The sequence below is a fragment of the Hylobates moloch genome, unplaced genomic scaffold (genome assembly GCF_009828535.3).
Source record: "Hylobates moloch isolate HMO894 unplaced genomic scaffold, HMol_V3 SCAFFOLD_6, whole genome shotgun sequence".
NCBI lineage: Eukaryota > Metazoa > Chordata > Mammalia > Primates > Hylobatidae > Hylobates > Hylobates moloch.
This window is the reverse complement of record NW_026652281.1, coordinates 93,588,209-93,615,497: the sequence shown is the minus strand read 5'-3', so window position 1 is coordinate 93,615,497 and position 27,289 is coordinate 93,588,209. Positions and strand designations below refer to the sequence as shown.

The 27,289-nt window shown below is 58.0% G+C and overlaps 1 protein-coding gene across 1 annotated transcript; it reads right to left on the bottom strand.

Moving 5' to 3' along the window:
* Window positions 1-6,128: 6,128 nt before the first annotated feature.
* On the bottom strand, window positions 6,129-27,222 carry MMP15 (matrix metallopeptidase 15). Its single transcript, XM_032157492.2, has 10 exons — window positions 26,461-27,222; window positions 15,402-15,550; window positions 14,646-14,774; window positions 12,835-13,142; window positions 12,319-12,480; window positions 11,151-11,404; window positions 10,652-10,790; window positions 9,661-9,811; window positions 9,394-9,509; window positions 6,129-8,014 (listed from the first exon to the last, which is right to left on the bottom strand). Exons 1-10 carry the CDS (start codon window positions 26,620-26,622, stop codon window positions 7,575-7,577), a joined length of 2,010 nt encoding a protein of 669 aa, XP_032013383.1. The 5' UTR covers window positions 26,623-27,222; the 3' UTR covers window positions 6,129-7,574.
* Window positions 27,223-27,289: the final 67 nt, after the last annotated feature.

Genomic DNA, 27,289 nt, shown 5'->3' with positions numbered 1-27,289 from the left:
GCAACTAGGGGATTGTGCCAGAGACCCCAGAGGGAACCCTGGTTCTCAGTATACTTTTGACGGATGAAGAGATGGGCACCTTGTGGTCCTGGAGTTTGGCAAGCTCCTGAGGAGTCCTAGGTACCCAATAAAAATGCATGAAGGGAGGCATGAATTTGGAACTCAAGCCTCTTCCTGACGATGTCCTCCTAGGACGTCGTCAAGGCAAAAACATAAAAACCAAACCAAACTGGGGCCAGGCATGGTGGCTCACACCTGTAATCCCAGCAATTTGGGAATTTGATGCAGGCAGATCACTTGAGGTCAGGAGTTCGAAATCAGCCTGGCCAACATGGTAAAGCCCTGTCTCTACTAAAAATACCCAAAAAAAAAAAGAAAGAAAATTAGCCGGGTGGGCGTGGTGGCGCGTGCCTGTAGTCCCAGCTACGCAGGAGGCTGAGGCAGGATAATCACTCGAACCTGGGAGGTGGAGGCTGCAGTGAGCTGAGATCATGCCACTGCACTCCAGCCTGGACAATAGAGTGAGACTCCATCTCAAACAAACAAACAAAACTAAACCAAACCAGAACCTGACAGCTCACACTGGCTTCAGAAAAGTGAGTTGATCAGTACATGGAACTGCAAAGTCTGGCCGCGAGCCCTTAGGCACGGCTGGATCCAGGTGCTCAGATGATCCCTTCCCACAGCTCTGTGCCACTTCAAGGCTCCGTTTTCTTCTGTACTGGCTTCACGCCAGGGCAGGCTCTCTCCCTGTGGGGGCAAGATGACCTGTCAAGGGCTTCAGGCTCACATCCCAGGAGCTCAGCAATCCCAGTGGACACAGGTTTCTCCCTCCCAGGGACTCCAGGAAAAGTCCCAGGGAGGCCCTGATGGGCTAGGCTTGGGTTTCCTGCCCACCCCTGCACCAGGCACTCGGGGGCTGCTGGCTGGTCCTGGGGCACAAGCCCATCCAGCCACCACTGGGTGAGCAGTCAGCTCCGCCAGAGTCCATGCACTGAGAGGGAGGAGGGGTTGTTCTTGCAGGACAACGCAGGGGCCACTGGCAGAGGGAGGGGAGGCCAAGCAGAGCTCCTCCTCACTAGCTGCTGGAAACTCGTGCTCCAGGAAGCACAGAACTGCCCTTTATCAGGAAAGCTGAATTAATCACAACCCCCTGCCCTTGGTTCTGCAGAAGAGCAGATGCGGGGTCCTCCATGGGGGTGTGGAGGTGGGGGGGGTAAGATAGGGGAGGGTGGGAGGAGAGTCCTGCCTGGGGATCAGAAGACATAGTTCAAACAGTAGGTGACTATGGCCTAATCAACCCCCTCTCCAGGCCTCAGTATCCCCATCTGTAAAGAGAGATTGATTGGGCTGGAGTCTACAGGTTGTAGGATAGTGCTGCATCACTGGCTCTGAGGAATTCCTTCCTTCCTTCCTTCCTTCCTTCCTTCCTTCCTTCCTTCCTTCTTCCTTCCTTCCTTCTTCCTTCCTTCCTTCTTCTCTCCCTCCCTCCCACCTTCCTTCCTTCTTTATTCCCTCCCTCCCTCCCGCCTTCCCTTCCTCCCTTCTTTCCCTCCTCCCTCCCTTTCTCCCTCCTTCCCTTCTTCCTTCTTTCCTTCCCTCTCTCTCTTCCTTTCTTCCACCAAAAATAAAATTCTAAGCCCCCCCCCCCCCCCCCCCCGGTCATCTGAATGGACTCCCTCCTTTTGGCCAAGGGCACTCCAAAGTTAACCTGAAAAACTGCTAGAGGCCATGACAGAAAGGGTGGGGGAGTCGGACATGCCTCCTTATACCCTTTTCCCTTTTGGAATTCAGGAAAAGCCAACCAGCATTTAGCATCAACACAGATCTCAAGTCTGATTAAAAAAAAAAAAAAGTTTACAATCCATTGTCTCGGAAAGCCTGCTACCTGGAGGCTTCATCTGCATGATGAAACCTTGGTCTCCACAACCCTTTATCGCAACCCCAGACATTCCTTTCTATCGATAATAACTCAACAAATTGCCAATCAGTAAAATTTAAAATCTACGTATAACTTGGAAGCCCCCACTTTGAGCTGTCTTGCCTTTCTGGACCAAACTAACGTTTATCTTAACTGTATTTGATTGATGTCTCATGTCTCCCCAAAATGCATACAACTAAGCTGTGCCCTGACCACCTTGGGCATGTGTTCTCAGGGTCTCCTGAGAGCTGTGTCACAGGCCATTGGTCACTCATATTTGGCTCAGAATAAATCTATTTCAAATATTTTTAGTTTAACTTTTTTTTTTTTAAGACTGTCTTGCTCTGTCTTGTAGGCTGGAGTGCAGTGGTGAGATTTGGGCTCGCCACAACCTCCGTCTCCCGGGTTCAAGCAATTATCCTGCCTCAGCCTCCTGAGTGGCTAGGATTATAGGAGCCTACCACCATACCTGGCTAATTTTTGTATTTTTAGTAGAGACTAGGTTTCGCCATGTTGGCCAGGCTGGTCTTGAACTCCTGACCTCAGGTGATCCACCCGCCTCAGCCTCCCAAAGTGCCGGGATTACAGGCGTGAGCCACTGCGCCCAGCCTTTTTCTCTCTCTTTTTTTTTTCCTCTCTCTCTCTCTTTTTTTTTTTTTTAAGAGTCGAGGTCTTGCTCTGTCACTCAAGCTGGAGTGCAATGGCATGGTCATAGCTCACTGTAGCCTCGAATTCCTGCCTCAGCCTCCTGATTAGCTGGGACTACAGGCATGCACCACCTTGCCCTATTTCTGAACAGTTTTAAATGGAATCCAGTTGATCCCATTAAGAAATCATGCTGTGACCCATGTCGAGAGGGGAGTAATATTATTTGTCCAAGAGAGGCCTCTGAGCTTGACTGTCAGTGGAGGGGAGTTGCAAGGCTATTTCTGGCGAAGACTGGAGTGGGTGAAAGATGTGGGGGTGGGAGGTGTCAGAGGTGCTTGGAGAGGAAACCTGAGCCTGGGGCTTGGAGCCCAGAGTCCGGGAAGAAGGGCAAGTGCTTCGGTGAGGGAGGAGCTGGGGCAGGGCAGCCCTGTCCCCAGGGCCCAGTTGGGTGAGGCCTCGGCAGCTGGGAGGGAAGCGGGTGGGACAGGAATGTCCCTCTTCCCAAGCACCTGTCCTCAGGCTGGCCGACCTGTGACCCCGTCCCACAGGCAGGAAACGGACACCACCCCAGTGCCCACCAGGTACCTGCACTTAGAGTAAAAATATTGGTAATGAACCATCGAGAGCCTTTCACAAGCCAGGAGCTGTTCTACGTGTTTCTAAACATCAGCTCCACCAAGCCGCATGATGGAATAGGCATGGCCGCATGCCCATTGTACCGGTGGGGAATTGGCTCAGCGAGGTGGAAGTACTTGCCCAAGGATGCACCCCTACCCTGTGAGTGATGGAGCCATGCTCAGTGTCTGCGTGCCTGGAACAAGGGGCAGGCTGGGCTCAGAGCTGAGGAGATCCATGTGCTGTGAAGCCAGAGGCAGAAGGAAATAACCACCTTGAGGAAGGCAGGCAGGAATCTGGGATGGGGAGGCCACACACTGGGTCTTGAAGGGTCTATGCCATTTGCACAGGATGAGATGTACAGGGAAAAGTTTTCCAGGGGAGGGAACAGTGTAAGGAAAGGCATAGAGGCAGGCAAGTGCAGGGGACATTTGAGACAGGGTGAGAAGCCTGGCAGGGGCCTCTGCCAGCACTTTGTGGGTCATGAGGCCACTTGAGAAGTCAGCTGAGGGTGGAACTGCTGCGTCTTGAAAGTGCTGTGAGGCTTAAAATCCCCGGCATTTACCAAGGTAGCTGAGGGGGGCTGTCCCCTACCTCCCTGTGTGGTTCCTCAAATTGTCAAGTGTAAGGAGGAAAGTCTGGGAGCTGAAGTCCCCAGAGGCAGGGCTGGAGGGTGTGGAGAGGCTCCTCTGGGACCTACACGCAGGACCCCACTATGGCCTGGGCACTGTGGATGCGCAGGAAGCCAGCATTCCTTCCCGTGAGCCGGAGGAGAATGGCCTCTGTGTGAGCCACAACAAAAAGGCTTTTCTGCCAAGTTTAAGGGGGAGGAAGCAGCCAATTCAGCCCCTGCCCCGGCCTGAAAGAAGGCTCTGTTGGTGGCCCTGGGGTCTTCGATGCATAGAATGTGCGGGGAGGAAGGCTGATTGGCAGGGGCCACCTTGCCCGTCCCGATGCTCCGGCAGCACCAGGGTCGGGTAGAGCTGGGCTGTGGTGCAAGTTGGTCCAGCTGGGTCCTAATCCTAGCATGGCCATTTCCTAGCTGTGTGACCTTGGCCAAGTCACTTCACCTCTCTGAGCCTCTGTTCTCCTGAGTAAAATGTAGATGGGGAGCCTGTGAGCCTTGGGGTCACAATCACACATTTAGCACGTGCCCGGCGCCAGGCCCTTGCCTGCAAGGTTGCCAACACCTTGCAGCCACCCAGCACCCTCTGTCCACCTCCCACAGCAGCACCAGGGCTAAGGCACCGGATGTTTTAGACTCTAAAACTCCAAACTGTGCAAATGCAGGAAAATAAAGTCGTAAGAAAACATGTCAAATTGTCAACACAGGCTGAGAGATTATGGCAACTGAGACTTTTCTTCTTTTTGCTTATCTTTAATGTCTTAGTTTTCGCAGCTGGGAATTAGTAAAAATGTAAAGGAAAAAAGAGTGCTGAGGGAATGGGGGCTGTGAGGGGCCCAAGGTGAGTTTAGGTTACAGTCACATTAAAAAACAAGCAAACAAAAAAATGATTTAAAGGTGCAGGCTCCTGTTTAATCCTGGGGAGAAGGGATGGGGGTTAGGCCTCAGGCAGGCCTGGGCTCTGGGCTCTGGGCTCTCTGGACATAGGGGAGACAGGGCCTAGCTGTCCCGTCCACCCCTCCTCATGCAAAGCTCCCCGCAAGGATAGATAGGGCTCTCGGATGGGCCGTGCCTTCAGCCACTGGGCCTCTGAGACTTTAGCATCGAGCTTGGGGGAGGAAGCCTCTTTAGGCAGTTTCCTGAGGAACTGAGGCCTCTCCCAACTCTCTCCCCTGGCCTTGGCTCTGAGGAAGGGCTTGACTCAAGGCCTTTCAAACTCTCCTCTCATCCCTGGGCCCCCACACTGCCCTCCACCTGCCCGGTGACCTCTGGGCTTTTGGGGGACCCTAGGGACTCAGGTAGGAGGCAGACCCGGGAGGGACCCCGTGGCTTCTGCCACACGAAAGCTGACAAGATGGCGGCTGCTTGGAATCTCCCCCTGCTGCCGCCAAGGCCCCTGTGGTGAGGGAACTCACCGGCTGTTTCCTAGATGAGCCCGAGAGGCCTTCGAGGTTTCCAAGGGCCAGCACTTCCTACTCTCCCCAGCCGGTTTCAACACAAAGAGAGGAAGGGGCAGGACGGGATGGGACTGGTTGTGGGGGTGGGAGCTGGGCCTGAAACAGGCGGAACGACCCTGCCTGAGGACTTGCAGAGGCCTGGCCTGCTCCGTGGTGGGGGTGCGACCCCTACTGCAGCAAATCATCACATTCCTGAGGGCCCAGGCTAGTACCTAAGAGGCTTGGCCAAGAGCATGGATGTGGGGGCTAAGGAGGACCTCCCGGGTCCACAACCATGCTCAGACTCTAGGGATTGTGACGCCTCAGTCTCCTGCCCTCCTGGGGTATCACTTGCACCCTGCACAGGCCTGGGTGGGATTTTCTGCTTCTCAAAGATGAAAGGGCAGGTCTTGGGTGCCCACCACTCTGAGCAGCATGTGTGGGGAAGGGAACTTTTGGAATCAAAGTGCCACAATTTCCCATCTCTCTCTGGGCTCCCGTCAGTGCTCAGATCCCAGCCTGGGAGGACTGGCCTGGCTCCTCCTCCACTCCTAGATGGGGAGGGCTTGTGGCAAACTGGTTGTCTTTTCTCAGCATGAACAAACGGCAAACTAACTCCATGCGCCCTCCCTGCCCCACCCTGGCAGGGTGACCCCAGGTGCCCTGCCTCTCCCTCTTCTGGACTCTTGAGGGCAGCCCTAAGCTCTGCCCCTCCCAGGGCCTAGTTTCCAAGGGCCGTCGGGAAGGAGCCCCCATGGAATTGGAACAAGGTCTCCTTGGCATTGAGGTCAAGCCCCCTAACACTAGCATGGGCTGGACCCCCACCACCTGCACGCCCTTCCAGCTGAAGGCTCCAGCCCAAGGCCTTACAAACAAGGACACATTTGCCGGCTGTACAATTTATTCAGTGCACATTATTTACAGAAATAAATGTATGGGGGTGGACACGGAACCCCCGCGGCCCCACCCCTTGGCTGGCTCTCCGGTTCTGCAGGGGGCAGAAGCTGCCGGACCCGCACTTGGTGCCAGTGCACAAGAAACCACTCGTAGAGGCCAGCAGAACTCTTCACCCCCAAAGCGCCTCGGGGATCCTGGCTGGCAGACTCCACTTGCTCAGGGCCATGGGGAAGTAGAGCCAGCTGTACAGTACCATTTCCCACAGCAGCCACGGCCTCCTGCTTGCTTTGGGAAGGAAAAGAGGAAGGAGGCATCTGTCCTCAGGGCTGAGCGCAGGAGGGCAGCCTCTTAGGCCACAATGGGCTCCTTCGTGGGGTTCACAGTCTGATGCGTGACTGGCCTATCCCCACCAGTGTCTCTCCTCCCAGGACCCTGGGGGCACAGGGAGCTGGAGGGGAGGAACCCCTCATGTCCAGTGCCTGGCACTGTGGGCACCCATTCACTGCCCAGGCCTAGGCACCCACCAGCCCCCTCTCCCTGGGGCTCAGGACACTGGCAGCTGAAGCCCGAGGGAGCTGGAGCTCAGACCCCTGAGGCTAGTGGTGTGAGTGGGAGAGGGAAGGAGGAGGTGCAGGGAAGGAACAGAGAGTTCTAGCTCAGGGAGGCATCTCTGTTAGGGACGAGGCTGCTGCTTCCCTGGGGAGAGGGGCCCTGGCAGACTCCCTTTGGTCCGTGGTGAGGCAGGCCCAGGGCCCTTTCTCCAGAAAGGGAAGGAGGTGTGGGCCCAAGGGGAGGTGGGAGCTCGGAGCTGCTGCCGGGGGTGGGCTGGGTTCTCTGGCACAAGGAGCCAGGGTCGCTGAGGCTGTCAGAAGTGGATTGGGAAGTCCGCTGGGTGGGGAAGGAACCAAGCCTCAACGGGGACTCAAGGGCCACGGCCCACCTCCCTTCCAGGTCCCCTTTGGCCTGGGGCTGCCCCTGGGTGGAAGGCTCTTCCTAAGGCCCAGAGAGACTCACTTGGGAGGGAGGGGACCAGGGAGGCCAGACAGTCTCCAACTGGGCAAAGAGAGCCTCGCAGTTACAGCCCTGGGGCTCAGGCTGAGGAGGTGCTGCTCTTCCAATGTGGGCCTCTGCCCCTCTGCTCCCCTGGTTGTGGCCAAGCCAGAGGACGATGGGGGCCTAATTCCCTGTCTGGAGCAGAATTACCTTTAGAAAATTCTAAACACCCTGCCCTGGTCAGGGAAACAGAAACAAATTGTCAAGTAAGGTGCCAAAAACAAAACAAAACAAACACCTGGGCATAAATAATGAGGGCGGGGCAGACAGGGTGTGTGAGGGCTGAGAGGGGCCCCTACCTGGGGGCGGAGGGAACCCCTGGGAGCCATCTCAGAACCACAGGTGCCCCCTGAGCACCGTTAGCAGGAGCGCTGGGTGGTCAGACCCACTCCTGCAGCGAGCGCTTGCAGTAGAGCAGTACACGTGGCGCACCCTTGCGCTGCATCTGCACCAGTGCGTAGGTGAGGCCCAGGACGCAGAGCAGCAGCAGCAGTGGCACCAGCACCATCACCACGTTCACCGTCCGTGCCACCTCCTCCATCTGCACCACCACGCGGCTGCCCCCGTCCTTGTTGACCCCGGCCCCAAAGTCCCCATCCCCATCCCCCATGTCGCCCTCTGCGCTGTCTGCCCCGGGCTCTGCACCCCCATGGGGGTTGAAGGGTGGCCGGGCCACGTCGGGCCATCGGGGGCCTGGCTCCACGTGCTCCTGGCAGCCCATGAAGTCCCGCAGGATGGACTTGGGGTAGCCGGGCTCCATCCGCAGGCGCTCATTGTCGAATTTCCAGTATTTGGTGCCCTTGTAGAAGTAGGTGTAGGCTGCAGGGGCAAGGAGGCCAGAGTGGCGTCAGGTTGAGCTGAACCACCAGTGAGAACAATCAAAGGCCAGGACATGCTGAGGGCTTCAAAACACCCTTCTTCTCATTTGCTTCCCTGAGTATTTTCAAATCTGCCCCTTCTCAACTTGCATAAGCCAGATTGAGGCTCAGAGGGCTTTGGGCTAAGGGTACGACTAGAACCCTGGGCTTCCTGACCAGACTGACATTAGCTGGGGCAGGGCCTGGAAGGGTCCTATAGCCTGCTGGGTTGGGGGCTGCAGTCAGGGATCCTGCTGCCCCTTCCGAGAACTGGCTTTACCTCACACCATAGAGGTTCGGGGTCTTGCTCAAGGCCACACAGCACCCCACAGTTGTTCTAGAGCGGAAGGAACCTGGTGCTGCCTTGGGCTGGCTCTCTGGCCTTGGGCACCTTGCCAGCATCCCATCAATACCAGGCAAGGCCAGGTTTCAATCAAGGGGTGAGCACAAGAGATCAGAGCAGCTGCAGAGTGCCAAGCTCACATACAGAAGCTGTGTAACCGGCCTGAGCACTGGCAAAGCAGGCAGGGTCCCCCCTGAGTCACCCAGGCTGGAGTACAGTGGTGCAATCATGGCTCACTGCAGCCTTGACCTCCCAGACTCAAGCAATCCTCTGACCACAGCCTCCTAAATAACTGGGACTATAGGTGCAAGCCACCACACCTTGCTGATTTAAAATATTTTTTTTGTAGAGACAGTCTCGCTATGTTATCCAGGCTGGTCTCAAACTCCTGGACTCAAGTGATCCTCTTGCATCGTCCTCTCCAAGAGCTGGGATTACAGGTGTAAGCCACTACACCTGGCTGGTTTTTCTTAAATGCACTAGAGACCTTGCTAGAGAAACAGAAGAGGCACAGCTCCCTGTCTCTTGGTTATAATGACAGAGACAGGGCTTTCCTTCTAGGTAGGTGAGTGATGACCTGGGAGGATTTTCACCCCTAACACTCTGAGCCAAGCCTGCCCCACTCAGGCTCAAGGCTCCCCTAGGATTGCCTGGGGGTGGCTGGACTCTGTGGGCATCAGGGCAGTTCCGAGCTCCAGCTCCGGACGCAGGCAGGACTGGCCTGGAATCCTAACTCCACACCTCCCTGGCTGTGGGATTTGGGGCACTCTGCTCAAGCTCTCTGGTTTATTAGTTTGCCTGTCTGTAAAAAGGGAATTTTAACTATGCAGGAAAGACCAGGGTGTCAAGCTGGGTAAGCTCCCAGCCCAGAGCGTGACACAGCGTGTCTCCCATACACACCATCACAGTGCCGGGTGACCTTGGGCAAGCCCTGCCCCATGGTGTGTGTAGCAGGGGGTATTAGGTGCTGGGCAAACTGGGAGGGACTGGCCAGGTACCTGCATCATTGCTCAGGAAGGCCCCTTTAGGGGAGGCAGGGATCCCCTGCCAGACACTGATGGGCTTGGGGTACCCAGGGTCTCCACGCTGTGTCTCCTCGTTGAAGCGCCAGTACCTGTGAACAAAAGCACCAGGCTGTGGGCCTAGAGACCCTGCTTGGGACAGGACCCATTCCCCACAGGCAGTGGATTCTTTCCGGGTAGGCCTGAGGTTGAGGGGGGCCTAGCTGGGGCCTTCTCCCCTTAGGGGAGGGGCACACTGCTCACCTGTCCTCTTGGAAGAAGAAGGTGTGGCCTGTGGGCTCCCACCAGATGGCTGTGTCAATGCGGTCATAGGGGATGCCCAAGCCATAGCTAGTCAGCGGCTGTGGGTAGCCAGGCTCCAGGTTCGCTTCTCGAAAGAGCCAGTAGCGGTCACCTGAAGGAGGGGTGGCAGGCACAGTGAGGACAGGCCTGGGGCTGAGGGGTGTGTGCAGGAAAAGAATGCTCTTCTGGGCCCACAAAGTCACACTCACACCCCTCTACATATCCATGACAACATACAATGAGATCACCCGCGCATCACACGCTGCACTCACAGACACCTGAGGCACACTTGTTCCCATGAGCAAGAGTCACCCGCTCACACTCATACACGCCACATGCCATCCACAGCCCTTGCTTCCACGTGCACATCCACCCCCGCACATATAGTTCTTGTATGGGGAGGGGGCTGCCTGGCCTCTGGGTCTGGGGGCTGTGTCCCTGGAGCACACCCGCAGCCCTCACAGTGTGTGGCCCAGGGCTCCCTGCTTTTAGTGTGGGGCCAGCCCTGTCCTCAGGGAGCTCCTGCCTCGCTGAAGCTCAGGACAGTGGGGTCAGAGCCCCGGTGGATCCATCACGGGGCACTGCCCTGCAAGACCTCGTCTCTGCAGACAGACCACAGAAATCTGGTCCGGGAGTGGGCTGGGGGCACCTGTTCTTATGAGGATGGGGCTGCAGGAGGCAAAGAGGCAAGGACAGAGGGAAGCAGGGCTGAGCCCTTTGCTGCACAAGGTGGCCAGGCACTTCTGGGTTGCAGGTCCAACTCTGCCCCCGGCCTCTATCTTCCTCCCGTCTCGCCTTGCTGCCATATCCCCATCCTCCCGGAGTGAGCTCACAGTGGGGGCACAGCACCAGACATGCAATGCAGCCCTTCACCTCCTCTTCTCTCGGATCCAGCAGGGTCAGAGATCATGGCAGGAAGGGTGCCCAACCCCCTAACCCTACCCCTGCTCACCTTTGAAAAAGACAAAACGACCGTCTTGACGCTCGTAGGCTGCACTGATGTCACCGGGCAGACCACGCCAGAAGTGCCCGATGGGCATGGGATAGTTGTCCAGGACGCGGTTGTGCCGGACTCGCCAGAACCAGCGGCCCTGGGGAGGGCGTGGTGTGAGCGGGCAGCGCAGGCAAGTTGCCTTGGCCGGGAGAGGTGCCATCCTCAAACCACCCCTTCCCAGGTGAGGGTGGGCCCAAGGAGAGGACACTGAGATACTGAGGCAGGCAGTGGCTTGGAAAGCCAGGGCTGCACAGAAACAGAGCCCTGAGCTGGGGAGCTGGCACCAGGGCTTGCTGTGTGACCCTGGGCAAGTCCCTCAACCTCTTGGGCTGGATTCCTCCCCATCTAGAGCTGAGGGCTTAGTGGCTCCCCGGGGCCTGCTGAGTGAGGGTGGGACAGGGGGCCCAGAGTAGCCAGGGAAAAGGCTCAGGGACAGGCATGGGAGGCGGGGCCAGACCTTGAACACGAACATCTCCCCGCGAAGCATGGCCACTGTGTCAAAGTCCCCGTCGCAGATGTTGGGGCCATACTGGTCGGGCCGCTCTGTGGCTCGGGGCTGGACTGGAGGGCCTGGCTTTGGGGGCCGCTCTGGCTTCCCACCTGGGGGTGGTGGCTGGGGAGGCCGGGGCGGCCGGTGATCGGGCCGGCCTGGGCGCCGTGGCGTCACAGTGGGGAGAGGCTGGGTGGGCTGTGGCTGACCGTCTGGGGTACCTGCAGAGAGGCAGGGGTTCAGAAGTGAGGTCTGTGTTCCTACTCAGAACCCTGGGGCCCGGGGCCCCCAGCACAGGCCCACCCAGGTGGAAAGTACAATCTTGTCCATCTACAGCAGACCCCTCCCCAACACCTGCCTCCATCCTCGGTGGGACCTGGGTACTCCTCCTTCTAGCCCCTCCTCGACCTCCCCACACTGGCCTTGAGTCACTGTGCTCCTGAGGGTGTCTACCTGCATGTCCCCTTGGGGACATTCCCCTTGGGATGCCAGCCTGCTCCAGCAGAGGCTCCAGGCCCTGGCTTCAGGTGTTTTGGACTCTGCATTTCCAAGTTGCTGGGGATGCAGCAAGGGGTGCCCGTCAAGTGCCCAGCATGGCAGGAGGTGCCAGCCCCGAGGAGGGCTCGGTGTGGGCACAGAGTGCCTTGGCCTACTGAACTGGCCCAGGGGACCTCACTGCTGGAGACTTTCTCGGGTGGGCCCTGGGTGGGGGGGTGGCACTTCCTCAAAGCCACTGGGAAGTAATAAACCAGCAGCACTGTGGACAGAGTTGTGACAGGCTCAGGCTGGGAGTGACGGTGGGAGGAGGCGGGTCCTGGGATCCCCCCGGCACTTGTGGTCTAGTAAGAATACCGCCAAGGGTGAGGAGGAGAGGAGGGTCATGAGGAAGCTGTGTCCCTTCAAGGCCTCTAGCCTGCAGCCACAGCCTCAAGTGAGGCCCAGGTCCTGGAGGCAGCCTGCCCTGGGTTTCATTTCCAGTACCACCATTTATTCCCCAAATGATGTGGACAAGTCACTAATCCTCACTGGGCCTTGGGTTCCTCATCTACAAAATGGGGATGACAGCAATGCCTACTCCTCATTGGGCAGGGACTTGAGAGCGGCATGCAGAGCCCGCTGGTCACAGCCCACACACCGTAGAGCTGCTGGATGCCACGGAGATCGTCCTCGGGCAGCTTGAAGTTGTCAACGTCCTTCCACTGGTAGAACGGCGCCATGATGGCATTGGGGTTGCTGGAGTGCTCCAGCCCCAGCGCGTGGCCCAGCTCATGCACTGCCACCAGGAAGAGGTTGTTTCCTTTTGGGGAGAGAAGGGGGGCAGCACAGTCAGCTCTGGCCAGTCCCAGGACTCAATCACCCTGGACCCTCCAGGCTGAGGCTGCCAGAGAGCCTGCCCTTGCTTCCCTCTTGGAAGAGGCTGAGCTCTTTCAGTCTACAACAACCCCATCTGAGAAATGGGTACAATCATCCTTTCTTGCCTCCCCTTGGAGATGGTAGGACAACAGACTGAAATCGAGTGTAGTGATCCAGAGACAAACACAGGGGAACTCTCTCCTCCCAGCCCCGTGGCTGCTGAACCCACTCAGCAGGGTGTTGTTGCCCAGCTCCGGGGCCACCTGCCCTGCCCCTCACCCTGGCCAGCTGTCCTCACCATGCAGGTCAGTGCTGGAGAAGGTCCAGGGCTCATCTGCGTCAAAATGGGTGTCCCCGCCCAGGCCGGGGCCAGGGAAATAGGCGTGGGCCAGAAAGCCACCGGTGCCATCAAATGGCGAGCTGTCACCGTGGAAGCCAGAGGCAAAGAGTACCATGATGTCGGCCTCCTTCTGTCGCCGCAGCCGGATGTCCTCATAGGGCACCTCCTGGAAGACCAGGGGCGTGGCCTGCTCCCACACGCGGAAGGCCCTGCGCACTGCCTCCATGGAGTGGTACCAGCCCAACTTCTCCGTGTAGTTCTGGATGCTGGGGATGGATGGGAGATGAGTGAGCGGATGCAGGGCCAAGGGCCTACTATCCTCTGCTGGCATGTTCCCAAGAGCGCACGCAAGGTCATCAACAAACCCATCATTATCAATTGGCAGTTTGCTTTGATGTAAATCATAATTCGAATGTGTCAAATCCAGGAGATCATGAAGATCATTAAATTAAGACTGCATTGTGGCAAATAAACTGATTTTAAGTAAGCGAGACATTAAGTAAACTAAAATACAGGTGCTATGTGGCTGGGGGAAAAGTCTAGAAAATGGGATGCAAATGGGTGAGGTTTGGGAAACAGGCTGAGCAGTTCTCAATGTTGAGCTCCAGAGTCAGGCAGACCTGAGTTCAAGGCCTGGCTCTAACAGTATCTGTGTGACCTTGGGTAAGTGACTCTCTGATTTCCAGTTTCTTTCTTTCTTTCTTTCTTTTTGAGATGGAGCCTTGTTCTGTCACCCGGGCTGGAGTGCAGTGGCGCAATCTCGGCTCACTGCAACCTCCACTTCCTGGGTTCAAGTTAGTCTCCTGCCTCAGCCTCCCAAGTAGCTGGGATTACAGGCATGCACCACCACACCTGGCTAATTTTGTATTTTTAGTAGAGACGGGGTTTTTCCATGTTGGTCAGGCTGGTCTCGAACTCCCGACCTCAGCTGATCCACCCGTCTTGGCCTCCCAAAGTGCTGGGATTACAGGTGTGAGCCACTGTGCCTGGCCAATTTCCAGTTTATCTGTTAAGTTAGAAAAGAGTGTGTGTGTGTGTGGGGGGGGGTTCTTTCTTCACAGGGTTCCAGTGAGGATTAGAGGAAGTAAGTTGTAGCCAGAGACTGCATTTGATGACATATGGTGAGGCCTGCTCTTACCTATAGAAATCAGATTCAGCTCTGTGTGCTAGAGAGGCTTCCATTAAACCTGAAGGGAATATTTTAGCTGGTTGGACCTTGAATTCACTCTGGGGGCTTGAGGTCTAAGTGACCATGGGAACCACTCTTCCTTGGGAGATGGAGCTCAGAGTCGGGACAGAGCCAGACTGGAACAACAAGGGGAGCCCTTGGGGACAACCACATGGCTCAAGGCACACTTGGCTGGGGGGTTTTCTTGCTCAAGAACTCAGCAAAAAGGATGAGGGCCCCTGGTCCAAGGATTCTGCAGGTGACTTGCTGCCTGTTCACTTGATGGATGCCTGGATTCCTGCACCCTAGCTGTCCCCCACCCCTTGCCACAGTCTGTGCTGGGGCAGTAGCCCAGCTGTGCCCAGTGAGGCCAGCCCCTGCCTGCAGGGAGGTGGGAGGTGGGGAAGGACAGGGCAGAAGTAGCTTGAAGGGTCCTGACCTTCCCTCGAGGGAGACTGCCTGGTGTGTGTGGCTGGTCTCATCAGTGTGAAAGCAGGCTGGACTGTTGAGGCTGGGTGCCCTGAGGTGGGCTCTGGGAAAGGAGGCCTGAGGCTCGGCCTGCTGAGGGGCAGATGCCTCCCTGGGCAGCTGAGCCCCTTACCTGAAGGTCAGATGGTGGTTGTTCCACTTCCTCCCGGTGAGGGCATAGCGCTTCCGCCGTCGCCGCAGATTGGCTTTCACTCGTACCCCGAACTGGTCTGGCACCCCACAGCGGGGCCGCTTCATCCACCTGGGACACAGACACAGAAGGGTGAACACGGAGCCTCCCCTCCACACACCTGCCTGTTCTGGCACTGCCACTTCCAGGCTTCCCAGCTGCCCCTCCTATGACATGGTGGGGACAGGGGACTCTCAGCTTCAACTTCCAGTAAAATGGGCAAAATGCCTATATTGGAAGACTGAGTGCCCAGGAGTGGCTCAGTCAAGGTGAGCCCTTCTCTCATCACCCAGTAATGGAGGGTCGCTCAAGGCCTTCTGTCCTGGATACGTTATGCTCTGTGCGTTCTTTTAGGGACATGGCTTTAGGTCATGTCACTTATTAGATTCATAGCCATGCCTAGCTACGATTTCCCTTCCACAGCTCCTGTACTGCACCTCCACACTCCCCTGGCCATGTCAGACATCACTAATCACTGTGCTCCTTACTGCCAAGGCCTGGATTCTGCCCCTGGAGCTTTCTTAATACAAGGCTTTGGGCAGCCACTCCAACCAATCAGAAGTGACATGGAGGACCAAACCATTTGGCATCTCTTGTCTAGGTCACTCTTTTCTGGAAACTCCACAGGCTGAGCCCTCTTGAGAGCAGGCCAGATGGAAGGCAGGTGCCTGTGGGGTCTGGATGGTGGGGGGAACTCACTCCTTGGTCTCTTCATCGAGCACACCGGTGACTGGGATCCCGTAGAAGCGCTGCATCTCTGCAAGGGCTGAGGCCAAGATCTGGGCGGAACGCATGGTGGACATATGGCGGCTGGGCTGGGGCAGGTAGCCATAAAGCCGCAGCCAGTTCTGCAAAGAAGCCGCAACTCCGTCAGCAGATCTTGGCACTGCTACCTCCAAACATGCACAGCCTGTGCCGACCGCTTCCCACCACCTCCACCACCGCTGCCCTATCTGAGCCATCATCACCTCCTGCCCAGGTGACCGTGTGAGCCTCAGCACCCTCCTCCCAGTCATCTCTCCTCACATAAGAGCCAGAACAAAGGCCAGGTCAGGTCTGATCAATCCTCTGCTTAGAACCCTCTGAAGATTTCTCATTGCAAAGGAAAAGCCATTTGTACAAGAGCCACAAGGCCCTCACTCTGTCACCCCACCTTAGCTGGCCCTCACCACTATCCACCTCAGCCGGGCATGCTCCTGCCGCAGGGGCCTTTGCACTTGCTGCCCCTGCTGCCTGATGCACTCTCCCGCCAGACAACTGTGTGGCTTTCATCCTCATTTTCTTCAGGTCGCTGTTTCAATACCACCTTATCTAAGAGGTGTTCTCTGACATGTTAAAAAGGCCCTATCAGCTATACCCTGCAGCCCCCTCCTTCCTCCCATGCTTATCACCCATCTGATGTACTGTACATTTCAATTAGGTGTTTGCTATTTGTCTTCCCCCATTAGGACAGAAGCTGTGTCCACAGTAGCTGACAACTGCACAGGCCCCTCTAGGGTGGGCCCCTACCAGGCCAAGGACCCAAAAGGATTCAGGACCTTTTGACGCCTTACTCTTTGGCACTGCTCCCCAAAGACCTTAAATCTCCTGGAAGGACTGGACAGATGCAGGTACCCACCCAGGCTTGAAGGTAGGACAGAAGCCTGAAGCCCTGTCCCTGCTCTGCTACAAACTCTTTATTCTCCCTGGGCCCCAGCTTCCTCACCTATAGAATGGGGAACCATGGGCTGTTGAGGGGTGAGGTTTGAGGAAAACAGCCTTGGAAAAAGCTGGTACACAATGGGTGTACCCTTCCCTTTCTAGGGCTTGCTTGGCAAGTCTTCTCATCCATCCACCACCCACCCTGCCAGATGTTTCTGAACACTCTCTGTGCCAGTTGGGGGCCATGGGAGGGCTAGGCTGAGGCATCCTGGCCTTCAGGAACTTACAGTCTCCCTGGGAGACCCAGCACACCTATATAAAGCAAGGAACCCATACCCCACAGGTTGCACAGCCAAGCCAGAGGGCAGAGCCAGGCCAAGCTATGGTAGAGAGGGGATTCTGCCCTGCCTGCTTCATGTCCTCAAGCCCTCAAGAGCACGGTGACCGCCACGGGAGGCAGTGACCAGAGGCCAGGGGCTGCCCTGGACCTTGGACACCCCAAGTGTCTGACTTGTCTGGGTTTCTGGGGGTCTCCAGAGTGAGAAGCCCTTAAGGCCGGCACTCTGAGTGCTCTGGGATGTGAGGGCTGCACCCCGAGGGCCCAGGGAGCAGGGCAGTAGCTGGACACAGTGGTTGCTTTAGGCTGACAGCCATATCTGCCTGCCACCAACGTTACATCTAATACCTCAGGCACTTGTTTTCCGGTGCCATCCACCAGCCCAGCCCTGGCACCCGGCCAGGGCCCTGGTGTGGCTGGGCAGGCCAGCTCAGTGGTACCCAGGTTGCTGAAAGATGGAGCAGCTGCTGACCCAAGGAGGGGTAGCATGGAGAAGCTGCCAGGGTCACAGACTGGATGTGCAGCCACAGCTTTGAGGCCTCTCAGGACCCGGGAAACAGTCCCAGAGCAATGAGGTGGAAATGCAGAGCTGAGAAACCACCACCAGCTCTGGGGACAGGCGGAGCTAGGCAGACCCTGGCTTGGCTATTTCCGAGGTGTGACTCCACCTCCTCATCTCTCAGTTGGTCATCAGTAACAGGGGGGTTGCACCAGGACCTGCCTCATCTCCTGGGTTTCTGTGAGGAGGAAATGTAAAGTGCACGCTAGTGCCTGACACCACCTTGGGCAGCAGATGGTGCTCGACAAACGTGCAAATGACAGAGACCAGAGGCCTGTGTGGTTGTCCCTGGGGTAGGCAGCCTTTGGCCTCCTCGACCCATCATTGACCAAGAGGGCTGATGGGTCTGGACTTCCCAAGACTGGTGATGGGCCAGGCTCCACCAGGACCCCAGAGTGGAGGGAGGCAGGAGGCCCCTAGGACCCCTCCACTAGCACTCCTCACCTCTGGCCCAGGGCGCATTCCCACAGCTCAATAAGATACTGGCAATGTCGTGGGTACCCTCCCTGTTCTTCCCAAGCATAGGAAACCTCTCCCAAGACTCCTGTGCTGGAAGGTGTGGAGCGACAGATCCACCATCCTTAAAGGACAGTTTTCCTGAAGGTGCTTGGGGAGATCTAGAAGGCGAGGGCATGATGCTCAGCGAGCTCTAACAGCAAAGGGAATGCAGCTGGAGGCTGGGGGAGTGGTGGGGGACTGGCTGCCGGCAGATGAGGGCACCTCTACATCACTTATTTGCATAAGTAAAAATATCTCTGGGAGCACAATCATGGGCCACGGAGGGGCTGATTAGCGGTATCTGCGGAGCGACAGGAGGGGAGGGTGGGGGAGGATCAGGCTGGGGCCCTGGGGAGGAAAGCGAGGGAGCTGGCCTGTCTGCAGTGAAGAGCTCCAGAGACCGGCAGAGGGGCCCCTTCAACCCCGGGGCCAGCTCAGGGGCTGCCAGGAGGGTCCCAAGGGCACTATGGACCCTCCACACAGAGAAAACAGTATTGAGTTCCAGGGAAGTCAAGAGCTTCCATCTCGCTATCAGTCAAGCTTGAACCCTCAGCCACCTGGGGAGAAGAGCCAGAGGCTGAGGATGGGGCACCCCTTGGGCAATGATTGGGGGAGTTGGGGGGTGGTAGGCAGAAACACGGCCTTGGCGCAGACCACCCAAACCTCTGGATAACAAGGCGAAGCTGACAGAGCATGCCTGACTGGTGAAAGTGTGCTCAGGGTGGCTGAACGCCAAGTGCCCATAAATCTGCCCGGGTGGCAGCAATACCACCCATAGGACTGTGAGCTTCCTCCTTTCCCCAGGGTCCAGAAAGAAGTTTCCCGGCACCCTCCTGCCATACTAAGTGGGACAAGCTCAGGAGAACACAGGAGGGAAGAGACAGCAGGGGGTGGGGATGTGGGGGCGGGGCCAGAGGTGCTGCTGCCTCCAGGTGGGCAGCGTGGGGAGCTTGCTGAGCTGCTCTGCTGCCACTGGGCAAAAGGCGCAGATGAGTCCTCAGGTCATAACTCGCAGTCCCAGTGTTCAAGCCCTTGCTGCTCCTCCTGGTGACTGTAAAAACTGTCCCTAATACAAGGAACCTCTTCCTGTTACCTAGAGTCACAGGTGGGGTAAGCCAAGTGGGTAAAGCTTTGCTTCTCAAGTAAGGAAACTGAGGCTCAGAAAGTCTTGTAAGTGGCAGAGTAGGACAGGATTTGAAGCAGGACTTGGTTTCTTCTGCCACCAAGGCCACTGTCCAGTGGGAGGGAAGGAGGGCTCTGGGGCCATGAGGGCCCCTCCCTTCTGCAGCTTGGGGTGTGGGCTGCTGTGGGCGGCACCGGCCACTGTGGTTCTCTCAGCCATCTCTTTTTTTGAGAAGGAGTCTCACTCTGTCACCCAGGATGGAGTGCAGTGGCGTGATCTTGGTTCACTACAACTTCTGCCTCCTGAGTTCAAGCGATTCTTCTGCCTCAGCCTCCTGAGTAGCTGGGACTGCAGGCATGCACCACCATGCCCAGCTAATTTTTCTATTTTTGGTAGAAACACGGTTTCACTGTGGTGGCCAGGCTGGTCTCGAACCCCTGACCTCAGGTGATCTGCCCACCTTGGCCTCCCAAATTGCTGGGATTACAGGCTGAGCCACCACGCCTGGCCAATTTCTTTCTTGACTTCCAGACCCCATCCCATTAGTATTTATTGACACTTCAGGTGAGTGGCAAGGAGATATGGGCCACCAGGAGTCAGAAGGGGGGTTCCTGGCCCCTGGCACACAGGAGAGGTCATAACCACAGCACCTGAGTCTGGCATGGGCCAGCCACCCATTCCAGCCCCCAATGAATGCTCACAGCCACTCCTGAAGGGTAGATTTGTGACCATTCCCATAATACAGACAGCAAGGTTCAGAGATAGTGAGTGACTCACCCAGGGTCCCAGAGCTGATCTGGGCTGGAGCTGGGGCTATGGGACCAGGCTGCTTCTGAAGTATCACCAGCTCCTCTTGGCCTCAGGCTGGGGACACTGGGCCTTTCTCAGGAGCAGTGCCCAGCACAGCACGGGGAAGGGTGCCTAATCCTCCCCACACCCAACATCTCCGGCCGGGTCTGGGCGCTGGGCCATCTCAGTCCACCCTCCCCCACAGGCTGCCGAGAGGGTTCGTGTAAGAAGCCACTAGATCAATACTGTGCAGTGAGCAGCCGCCACGGTTGGGGAGTGGGAGTGGGGTGGGGGAGGGGGCGAGCGTCTGCTGCCGCCGCCCCAGCCGGCCCTTCCAGCTCATCCAGCACTCAGATCTGTGGAGCTGGCCGGCATCCCCCCTCCCCAGGGCCCTTATCAGACCCCAGGCGATAAGGACACTTTCTACTGGGCTCTGCTTTGCCTCTGTCACCCAGGTTCTGTCTGCAATCTGAGCAGACCCAGGCAGAGTTGCCCAGCCAGGCACAAAAGAAGCCTTGTCAAGGCTGCCAGCGATGGATCTGGCCCCCAGACCTTTTGTGGCCTTGTGAGGTCCTCACCATGCCCATCTCCCCTACCCTGTAGTCTTGGTGTTGAGGGCTCTAGGGAGCAGGCCAAGGCTGTGCCCAGCTCTGTACTCCCAGCCACTAGGCACAGAGCCTGTGCTGAATGGGACGAGTCCTGGAGGAGCCAGGGAGCTTGCAGAAGGCAGGGTGCGCACTCCAGGCCCACAGGGCCCACCTGGATCAGCGGACCTGAGCCAAGAGTCCACTCACCAGCTAGTGGCCCCAATACCATCAAGCCCAGCCACCCGCCGGGACTCCATGGACTACAGCTGGCCAAAAACTCATCCAGCCTGCATCCTGCAGACAGGGGGCGCTCACTGCCACTCAAGGCAGCCCATTCTCTCTCTGGACAGCAATGACTGTTAGCCCTTCCTCATGCTGAGCGGAAGTCAGCCCCGAAGGCTGCCCCTTGGTCCCGACTGCGAGTCCACATAACAGGCCTCCCAGCAACGGAAGACGGCTAGGATAACTTTTCTGAGCCTTAGTTCCCTCCTCTGCAAAATAGGGCCAAGACCATCACTCCGACCCACCAAGCAGGGTTGAGAGCACCGATGGCGCAACTACCCCCAAGGCCAGTAAAGAAAGGTGGCATGGGCAGGGCACGGCAGCTCACGCCTGTAATCCCAGCACTTTGGGAGGCCGAGGCGGGCAGATCACGAGGTCAGGAGACTGAGACAATCCTGGCTAACACAGTGAAACCCTGTCTCTACTAAAAATACAAAAAATTAGCCAGGCGTGGTGTTGGCGCCTGTAGTCCCAGCTACTCGGGTGGCTGAAGCAGGAGAATCGCCTGAACCCAGGAGGCAGAGGTTGCAGTGAGCCAAGATCACGCCACTGCACTCCAGCCTGGGCCACAGGAGCAAGACTCTGTCTCAAAAAAAAAAAAAAAAAAAAAAAAGGCCGCATCGAACCAGGTCCTCCTTGGTGGATTGCTCACTACCTTTAGAGGCAGCATGGTCCACATTTCAGCAGTTCTAGGACACATATGCTTAGTTTGGGCTTAAATCTGCTCCCTCCCATGGGTCTTAAAGCGAGTTGCAGGTGGGGGCTGGGACTCTGGGTGGTGGGGAAGTCCAGCAGGAGAAGCAGGAAGGAGGAAGACGTCTTGAGGTCTGACCACTTCTTTACCCAGCAGCCTTCCAGCCTGCCCCACACTCCTTAACTTGGAGGAAAAAACAACCGGGTTCCCTGGCCAGTGGGCGGGGTGAGGAGGCCTCTGTTAGCCAGGAGTTTCGGGCCTGGCTGGGGGCCCGGCCTTGGGTCCTCACCTGGAAACCTCCCTGCAGGTGCTGACTCCTAGATTGGGCTGTCCACAGGGCAGAGCTTGGGTGGCTGGAGAGATGGGGGCAAGGCTGGGTGGGCCTGGGGAGGGCTTTTGGCTCACATAGCTCAGGCAGCTCTGGCTCCACCTCAGAAACCTCTTTCCCACCTGGATCAGGCCCAGCAGAATTCTGCCTGGTGGAACTTCCACAGGATGGCACCCTAGGCTCTGACCTGTAGCCTTTAACCCCTCATGGGGGTTGGGAACCTGGGTTCCAGGCCAGACTGAGCTGGGTTCAAATCCAAGCTCTGCCACTCCCTGGCTATGGAATGCGGGGGTCATTTCTCTCAACTCACAGTATTAGTTTCCTCTTTTGTAGATTGGGTAATGACAGTATCTACACTTGAAGAGTTAATACAAGGATTAAATGTGAAAATGCTTACAAAACATCCCTAGTCTGTGTCCACAACAGACACAAGTATGTTGAAGGTGCTCAAAAATAACACCTGCGCCTTCTTAGGCCCCCCATGCCAGGCATTGTGCATAGCGTTTAGTGTTTTGCATATAAATGCAATGAATCTCCCCAGTAACGCCATCAAGCAAATATACCATTGCTATTCCCTTGTTATAGAGATCCTGAAGTTCATACAGGTTCAGTGACTCGCCCAACAGTAAATGCCATTTGCTTCTGTCACTGTTTTGCACGATTTTGCCAGGGAGGCTCTGGACACAGGGTGTAGGCCACCGTGTTGTGCACTATTTTGCACTGCGTATCAAGTGCCATGCTCATAAATGCTGAATGTGGAGTTGGACCCTCACCCCTACAGGGTGACAGTCAGTCCTAGGGGAAGGACAAGGCAGTGCCAGTGCCCTGGAGAGGTGATCTAGACCTTGGCTTGCATCACCACCAGCCGATGGCAGCAGGATGGGGGGCATCTCCAGGGGCTAGCTAATGGCTGGTACCAGGGGCTTATCCACCTGTCCTGACACTGGAGGCTGAGTTGGGTCTCTTCCCACTTTTTCTTCCATTCCCATGAGGGCCATGGGATTAGGGAAGAGGCATCCCTCTTTGCCTCTGGGATCCAGGCCCAGCTCCATGGCCTCTGGTCTCAGGAATCCCTGGAACCTGTGTCTGACTGTAGAGCAGCCCTATCTGAGCTGTCACTCAGGGCTGTCCAGCCAGATGGTGCCTACTGTGTCTCAAGTCTGGAGCATTCAACCGCCTTCAGGGTCCCGGTCCTCACACTCAATGGTGGGCTTCTCCCAGGACCCTCTTTGTAAAGGAGAGAGATAGGAGCAGAGTCTGCAACCGCTCTCTGCTGACTCAGAAAACACATCTCCAGGACCAAAGCATTGCTCCTGCTGGAGTGTCCAAGAGAGGGAGCCACCTAAGCTTTGGGATGATATGGAGAATACCCATTCTGATCTGATCTGGAAAGTAGTGGTTCTCATAGCGACCACCACAGCTAGCCTGAGGCAGAGATCAAATTCCCAGCGGGGCAGAGGTGATGATGGCAGGGAACATCTGGACCAAACAACAAAAGGGCCACAGAAGGACAGCAGAACAAACCGCTCAGCAGGGAGGGGCTTTTCCACGCCTGCAGTGTAGCCATCCTGAATGGGCATAAGAGACAGCAGTGGGCACTGGGCTTTTGGGGAAAGTCTTCTCTTGGGCGTGGGGATAGCGTGTATTTCCATGTTGCTCCTCTCCACATTCATGGATATCTTTTAAGTATCGGCATCCCTTGGGGTGGGGCAAAGGAGGTATTTATGTTCAGAGGTCACAATGGGAAGGTCAGGCCAATACACTGCTCAGACAAGGAGCTTACACTGGGCTGTTCTCTCCAAGGAGACAGATGACTGGCTGGACCCAAGGGCAGCCCCAACTCGGAAACATGGCAAGGGCTGGGTGTGAAGGGCATGGCCCAATGAGATCTAGGTCCCTGGCTGTGCCAATCAGACCAGTTCTCTCTGGGTCTTGACAGAGCATGGAGAGGAGTGATTTGCTACTAGCAAGAAAACAGAGTAAAAAGCAGAGACAAGAGGGGAGGGGGAGAAGATTCAGCTTCTGTAGATTCCCAATGACGAGGCCCCGCTATTAACCCCCTTTTCTTAGCTGGTGGGCACAGATGGCATCTGTAGTTTTGCTCTATTTAAAAGAAAGAAGGGACCAGTGCCCCCCCCCCCCACCCCCCGGAGCCAGCATGGAAGGGCTAGTAGAGACTGAAGCGCAGGAAGCCCAAGACTGTGGCTCACCTGAAGGTCAAAATGGTAATTCACGCTGACCCCCTCCCAACGCCTCCACCCCCGCTGCTTCATCTGCTCAGTGGCTGGGTAGGGGCTAGGAAGATACTCATGGGCCTGTTCAGGAAAGGTGGGTGGATCTGTTTTGGTGGTGGTGGCACCACACCTGTGAACTCTGGTAGCCTGAGTCACCTCCACGGAAAAGGCTGAGAATTGTGCCTGGGGCGACGGGGGGTAGGGGGAGGCAGGTGAGATAAGAGCTCCCCTGGTGAACCTGGAGACTCTCAGCCCTGCAGGGCAGGAACAACAGTGGGCACCTCGGCCAGGTGGGGATCTGGCCCGGAATGGCTACAGACTGGGACCGGACATCCAAGGGAGAATGTGGGATAGGACAGGGCAGCTCAGTGGTGGGCTAGGGCCTGGCAGGTTGCAGGAGTCTGTCAGTTCCTAGCACATGCCAGGCTCCTTGATGTCTCAGCCTTGTGAAACTCCTGTGGCTTCCACTCTGGGAGGGGAGAGAGGAAGTGGAGAGGGGCTGGCCTTGGTTCAACTGCCAAGCTGCTCCGAGAAGGTCCCAGCCATGACCCAACTGGAGGCCTGAAGCTGTGTGGATGAGAGAGCCAGCCCTTCTCCAAGGAAGGGAGGCTCGACACAGGGTGTAGGCCAGGCCCAGGAGTCTGAGGCCACAGGCCCCGGCAGATGGGCTGGCTGCTGAGGCCATTTGACTCTTTGGGCCCACATGTGGCCAGACCTGATGGGACTCTAGAAGCAGCCTGTACCCAAAGCCAACTGTAGGAGCTGGGACACTCCACCTGTCTCTAGCCCTCTATCTGCATGGCTGCCAACATTCAGGGCTTCCTAAACCTTCCGGGGTCTCTTCCAGCCACTGCCCAGGTCCAACCCAAATGTTTCCCCAGGAGTAGGGCTCCAGGACAGTCACAACCTCCAGATCAGGAGCATGGTTTGTGATAATGCAACCACGGCTTCTTCCCTGGCGGCATCGAGCTGTGGGCACTCCCTGAGCTGGGGAGTTGGGGTAGGGGTGAGATGGAACTGGAAAAGCAGGAGAGAGAGAGAGTGAAGCCCCTCCAAGTATAGGTCCCTGCATCCCTGAGCTCCTGGCCAGCTAGGATGCCATTAGCAATGCATGGCCATTGAATTCCATCACTGCTTCCTATGTACAGACGCCATCCCTAAGTAGATTAGAAACTCACGGGTGGGACTGTGACTTGAAATTCTTTGGCACTCCAGCCCAGAGTGGCAGGTGGGCCCAAATGGCACTCTCCGCCCAGTACTTGGGTCACAGGCTGAGGGGTAATCCTCACCAACAGGAGCCCCCTAAAGCTCCTGCCTGCCTGTGTGAATGGGGTGGGGGAGGGTGGCCAGACTGAGTCGGGGCGGGGCTCCTATCCTGCCTCCTGCCAGGGCCTGGCTCCCTTCAGCTCTCCCTGGCCAGGCCAGGGGGGGAGGGCAGAGCAGGTGGGGAAATGGCTGGGAGGTGTAACTCGAGCCCAGGAGGAATTCCCTGCCCTTCCTCTATGCGTTTATTAAAGTAGGGCGGGGAAGGGCAAGCTTCCATCGGAAAAATCTCCCAGGCAGCCCGGGGAGGTGGGAAAGCCGCCGTGGGCCAGGGAGGGAGCACCAGCCCAGCTGCAAATAGAAACGGCGCTCAGGCCCGCAGCCTGGGCAGCCCAAGGGCACCAAGGCCTGAGCACCGTGCAGAAGCGGCTCCGGGGTGGTTCTTTCTCCCTACTCCCCGCCCAATCCTCTCCCCGCCTATCTGGGGCAGGGCACAGGTCTTAGAAGTCGGGGAAGAGTGGACCCTGCTCTTGCTCTGGGGCAGGAAAGCTGGGGCCTTCAGTGTCCGCGCTCGGGAGACACCATGGAGCTGGGGCGCTGGCTGGACTCGGCTCTACGCCGGGATGCCGCGCCTGGTCACCCGCGGGACTCATCCAGAGCGGGACCCCAGGAGGGACGCCAAGCGGGCTCCTAGCGAAAAGAGGCGCGGGGTCCACCCTCTCCAACCCGGGGCTTCGGCGTAGGGGCGCTGTTGGGAGGCAGCGCTGTGGGAGGCAGGGTCCGTCCTTAGGACGCCGCCCGGGCGTGGCTAGGCTTCCTCACAAGAGCGCAGAAAGTCGCCAAAGCGCCCCCGCAACCCAAGTCCACTGCCTCAGCTGTTTGCACCCATCCCCCTGCCTCCATCCCGGCCCGCCGTGTGCGGCTCGGTATCACCCACACGAGAGGCCACCTGGGCAGGAGCGCTGTTGCCCAGCCGCCCAGCTCCTGCTCCGCCTGTGGCTGTCCCCGAGAGCAGCCCCCTCCCCACTCGCAAAGAGCGCCACTGCGCGCCAGCCGGGCTCTCGAGGAATCGGCTGCCCTGGAGGGAAGGAAGGAGGGGAGGCAAGGGCTGGGGGCGGCGGAAGCGGCTCCCGGGACACAGGCTGAATGTAAGGGGGTCGGGGTGGGGGTTCAGTGCCCAGAACAGGGCTGTAGGAGTAGCGGGGAGGCGCGAGGCCCTGCGCCCTCCAGGGTTTGGGAAGAGGTGCGCTGCAGAGGGCGAGCTGGGGAGGGGCAGACTGCCAAGTCCGCTTTCTTCCCCTCCACGGCCCAGAACAGGGGGGCGCGTCTCCGCTCCCTCCACCTCCAAGTCCCAGGCTGCGGACGTGGCGCCTCTCCCTCCAAGCCTCCAGCCCGCAGCCAAAGGGCAGGGCGGGGGTCTTACCTCGGCATGGACCTCTGCGTCTTCGGCCGCTACGCCAAGGCCCAGGCAGCCCAGAAGCACCAGGAGCAGCGGCAGCAGTCGCGGCCGCGCCGCCTCCTCCCGGTCGCCGAGGAGGCTGCCCGTCCAGCCCGGCCGTCCGGGCGCGCTCCGGTCGCTGCCCATGCTCTCGGCGCCCAGCCCAGCCCGCAACACTGCACGCCGGTTCCTCGCACGCGCCTTGGAAACTTGCGACGCTCCCTGGCTCCTGGCCCGGCAGGCGCGCCGCGGACCTCGGGCTCCCGGTCCCAGCCGGAGCCGCCTAGGTCGCCTCGGCAAATTCCCAAGCCCGAGAAGCGGGCACGGCAGGTCCGGGAGCTCGGAACCAGCCGGCGGGAAAGGGGGCCGGCCGGAGCTACCCCCCGCGAGGTCCCGCAGCCTCGGCGCCCAGCGCCTGGGGCCCGGCTCCCGAGAGCGAGCGCAACTCCGGAGCCTTTGTCTGGCTCAGCTCTCCGGCCGCCCGGTCCCGCGGCGCCCCCTGCGCGTCCAGCTCCCTCTGTCCATGCCCGGGGCCGGGCGCTGCCCGGAGCGCGCGCCTCCTGCACGGGGATTCTGCTCGCCGCCGCGCCCGACTGGGCCCGGGTCCCCTAAGCAGTCCCGGGAGGAGGCGCAGGAAGGCGACCCGAGAGAGCGAGCGAGAGAGCGAGCGAGCCAGCCAGCCAAGGAGCGGGCGCCCGACGTCCCCGGCGAGTTCAGCGCGGCTCCGGGCTGCTCCCAGCCCTCCTCCCCGCGCGCCGCGGCCGCCGCGCTCTTAAAGGGCCAGTGTGCTCCCAGTGCGCGGACCCGGGCGGGG

Excerpts from the sequence above, each read along its gene's own strand:
- MMP15 (XM_032157492.2), bottom strand. The coding sequence starts at position 26,622 with ATGGGCAGCGACCGGAGCGCGCCCGGACGGCCGGGCTGGACGGGCAGC. Across the intron at positions 11,405-12,318 it reads TGGCATCCAGCAGCTCTACG|GTACCCCAGACGGTCAGCCA; the intron begins GTGTGTGGGCTG and ends GCCTCTCTGCAG. Across the intron at positions 9,510-9,660 it reads TTCTTCTTCCAAGAGGACAG|GTACTGGCGCTTCAACGAGG; the intron begins GTGAGCAGTGTG and ends TTTTGTTCACAG.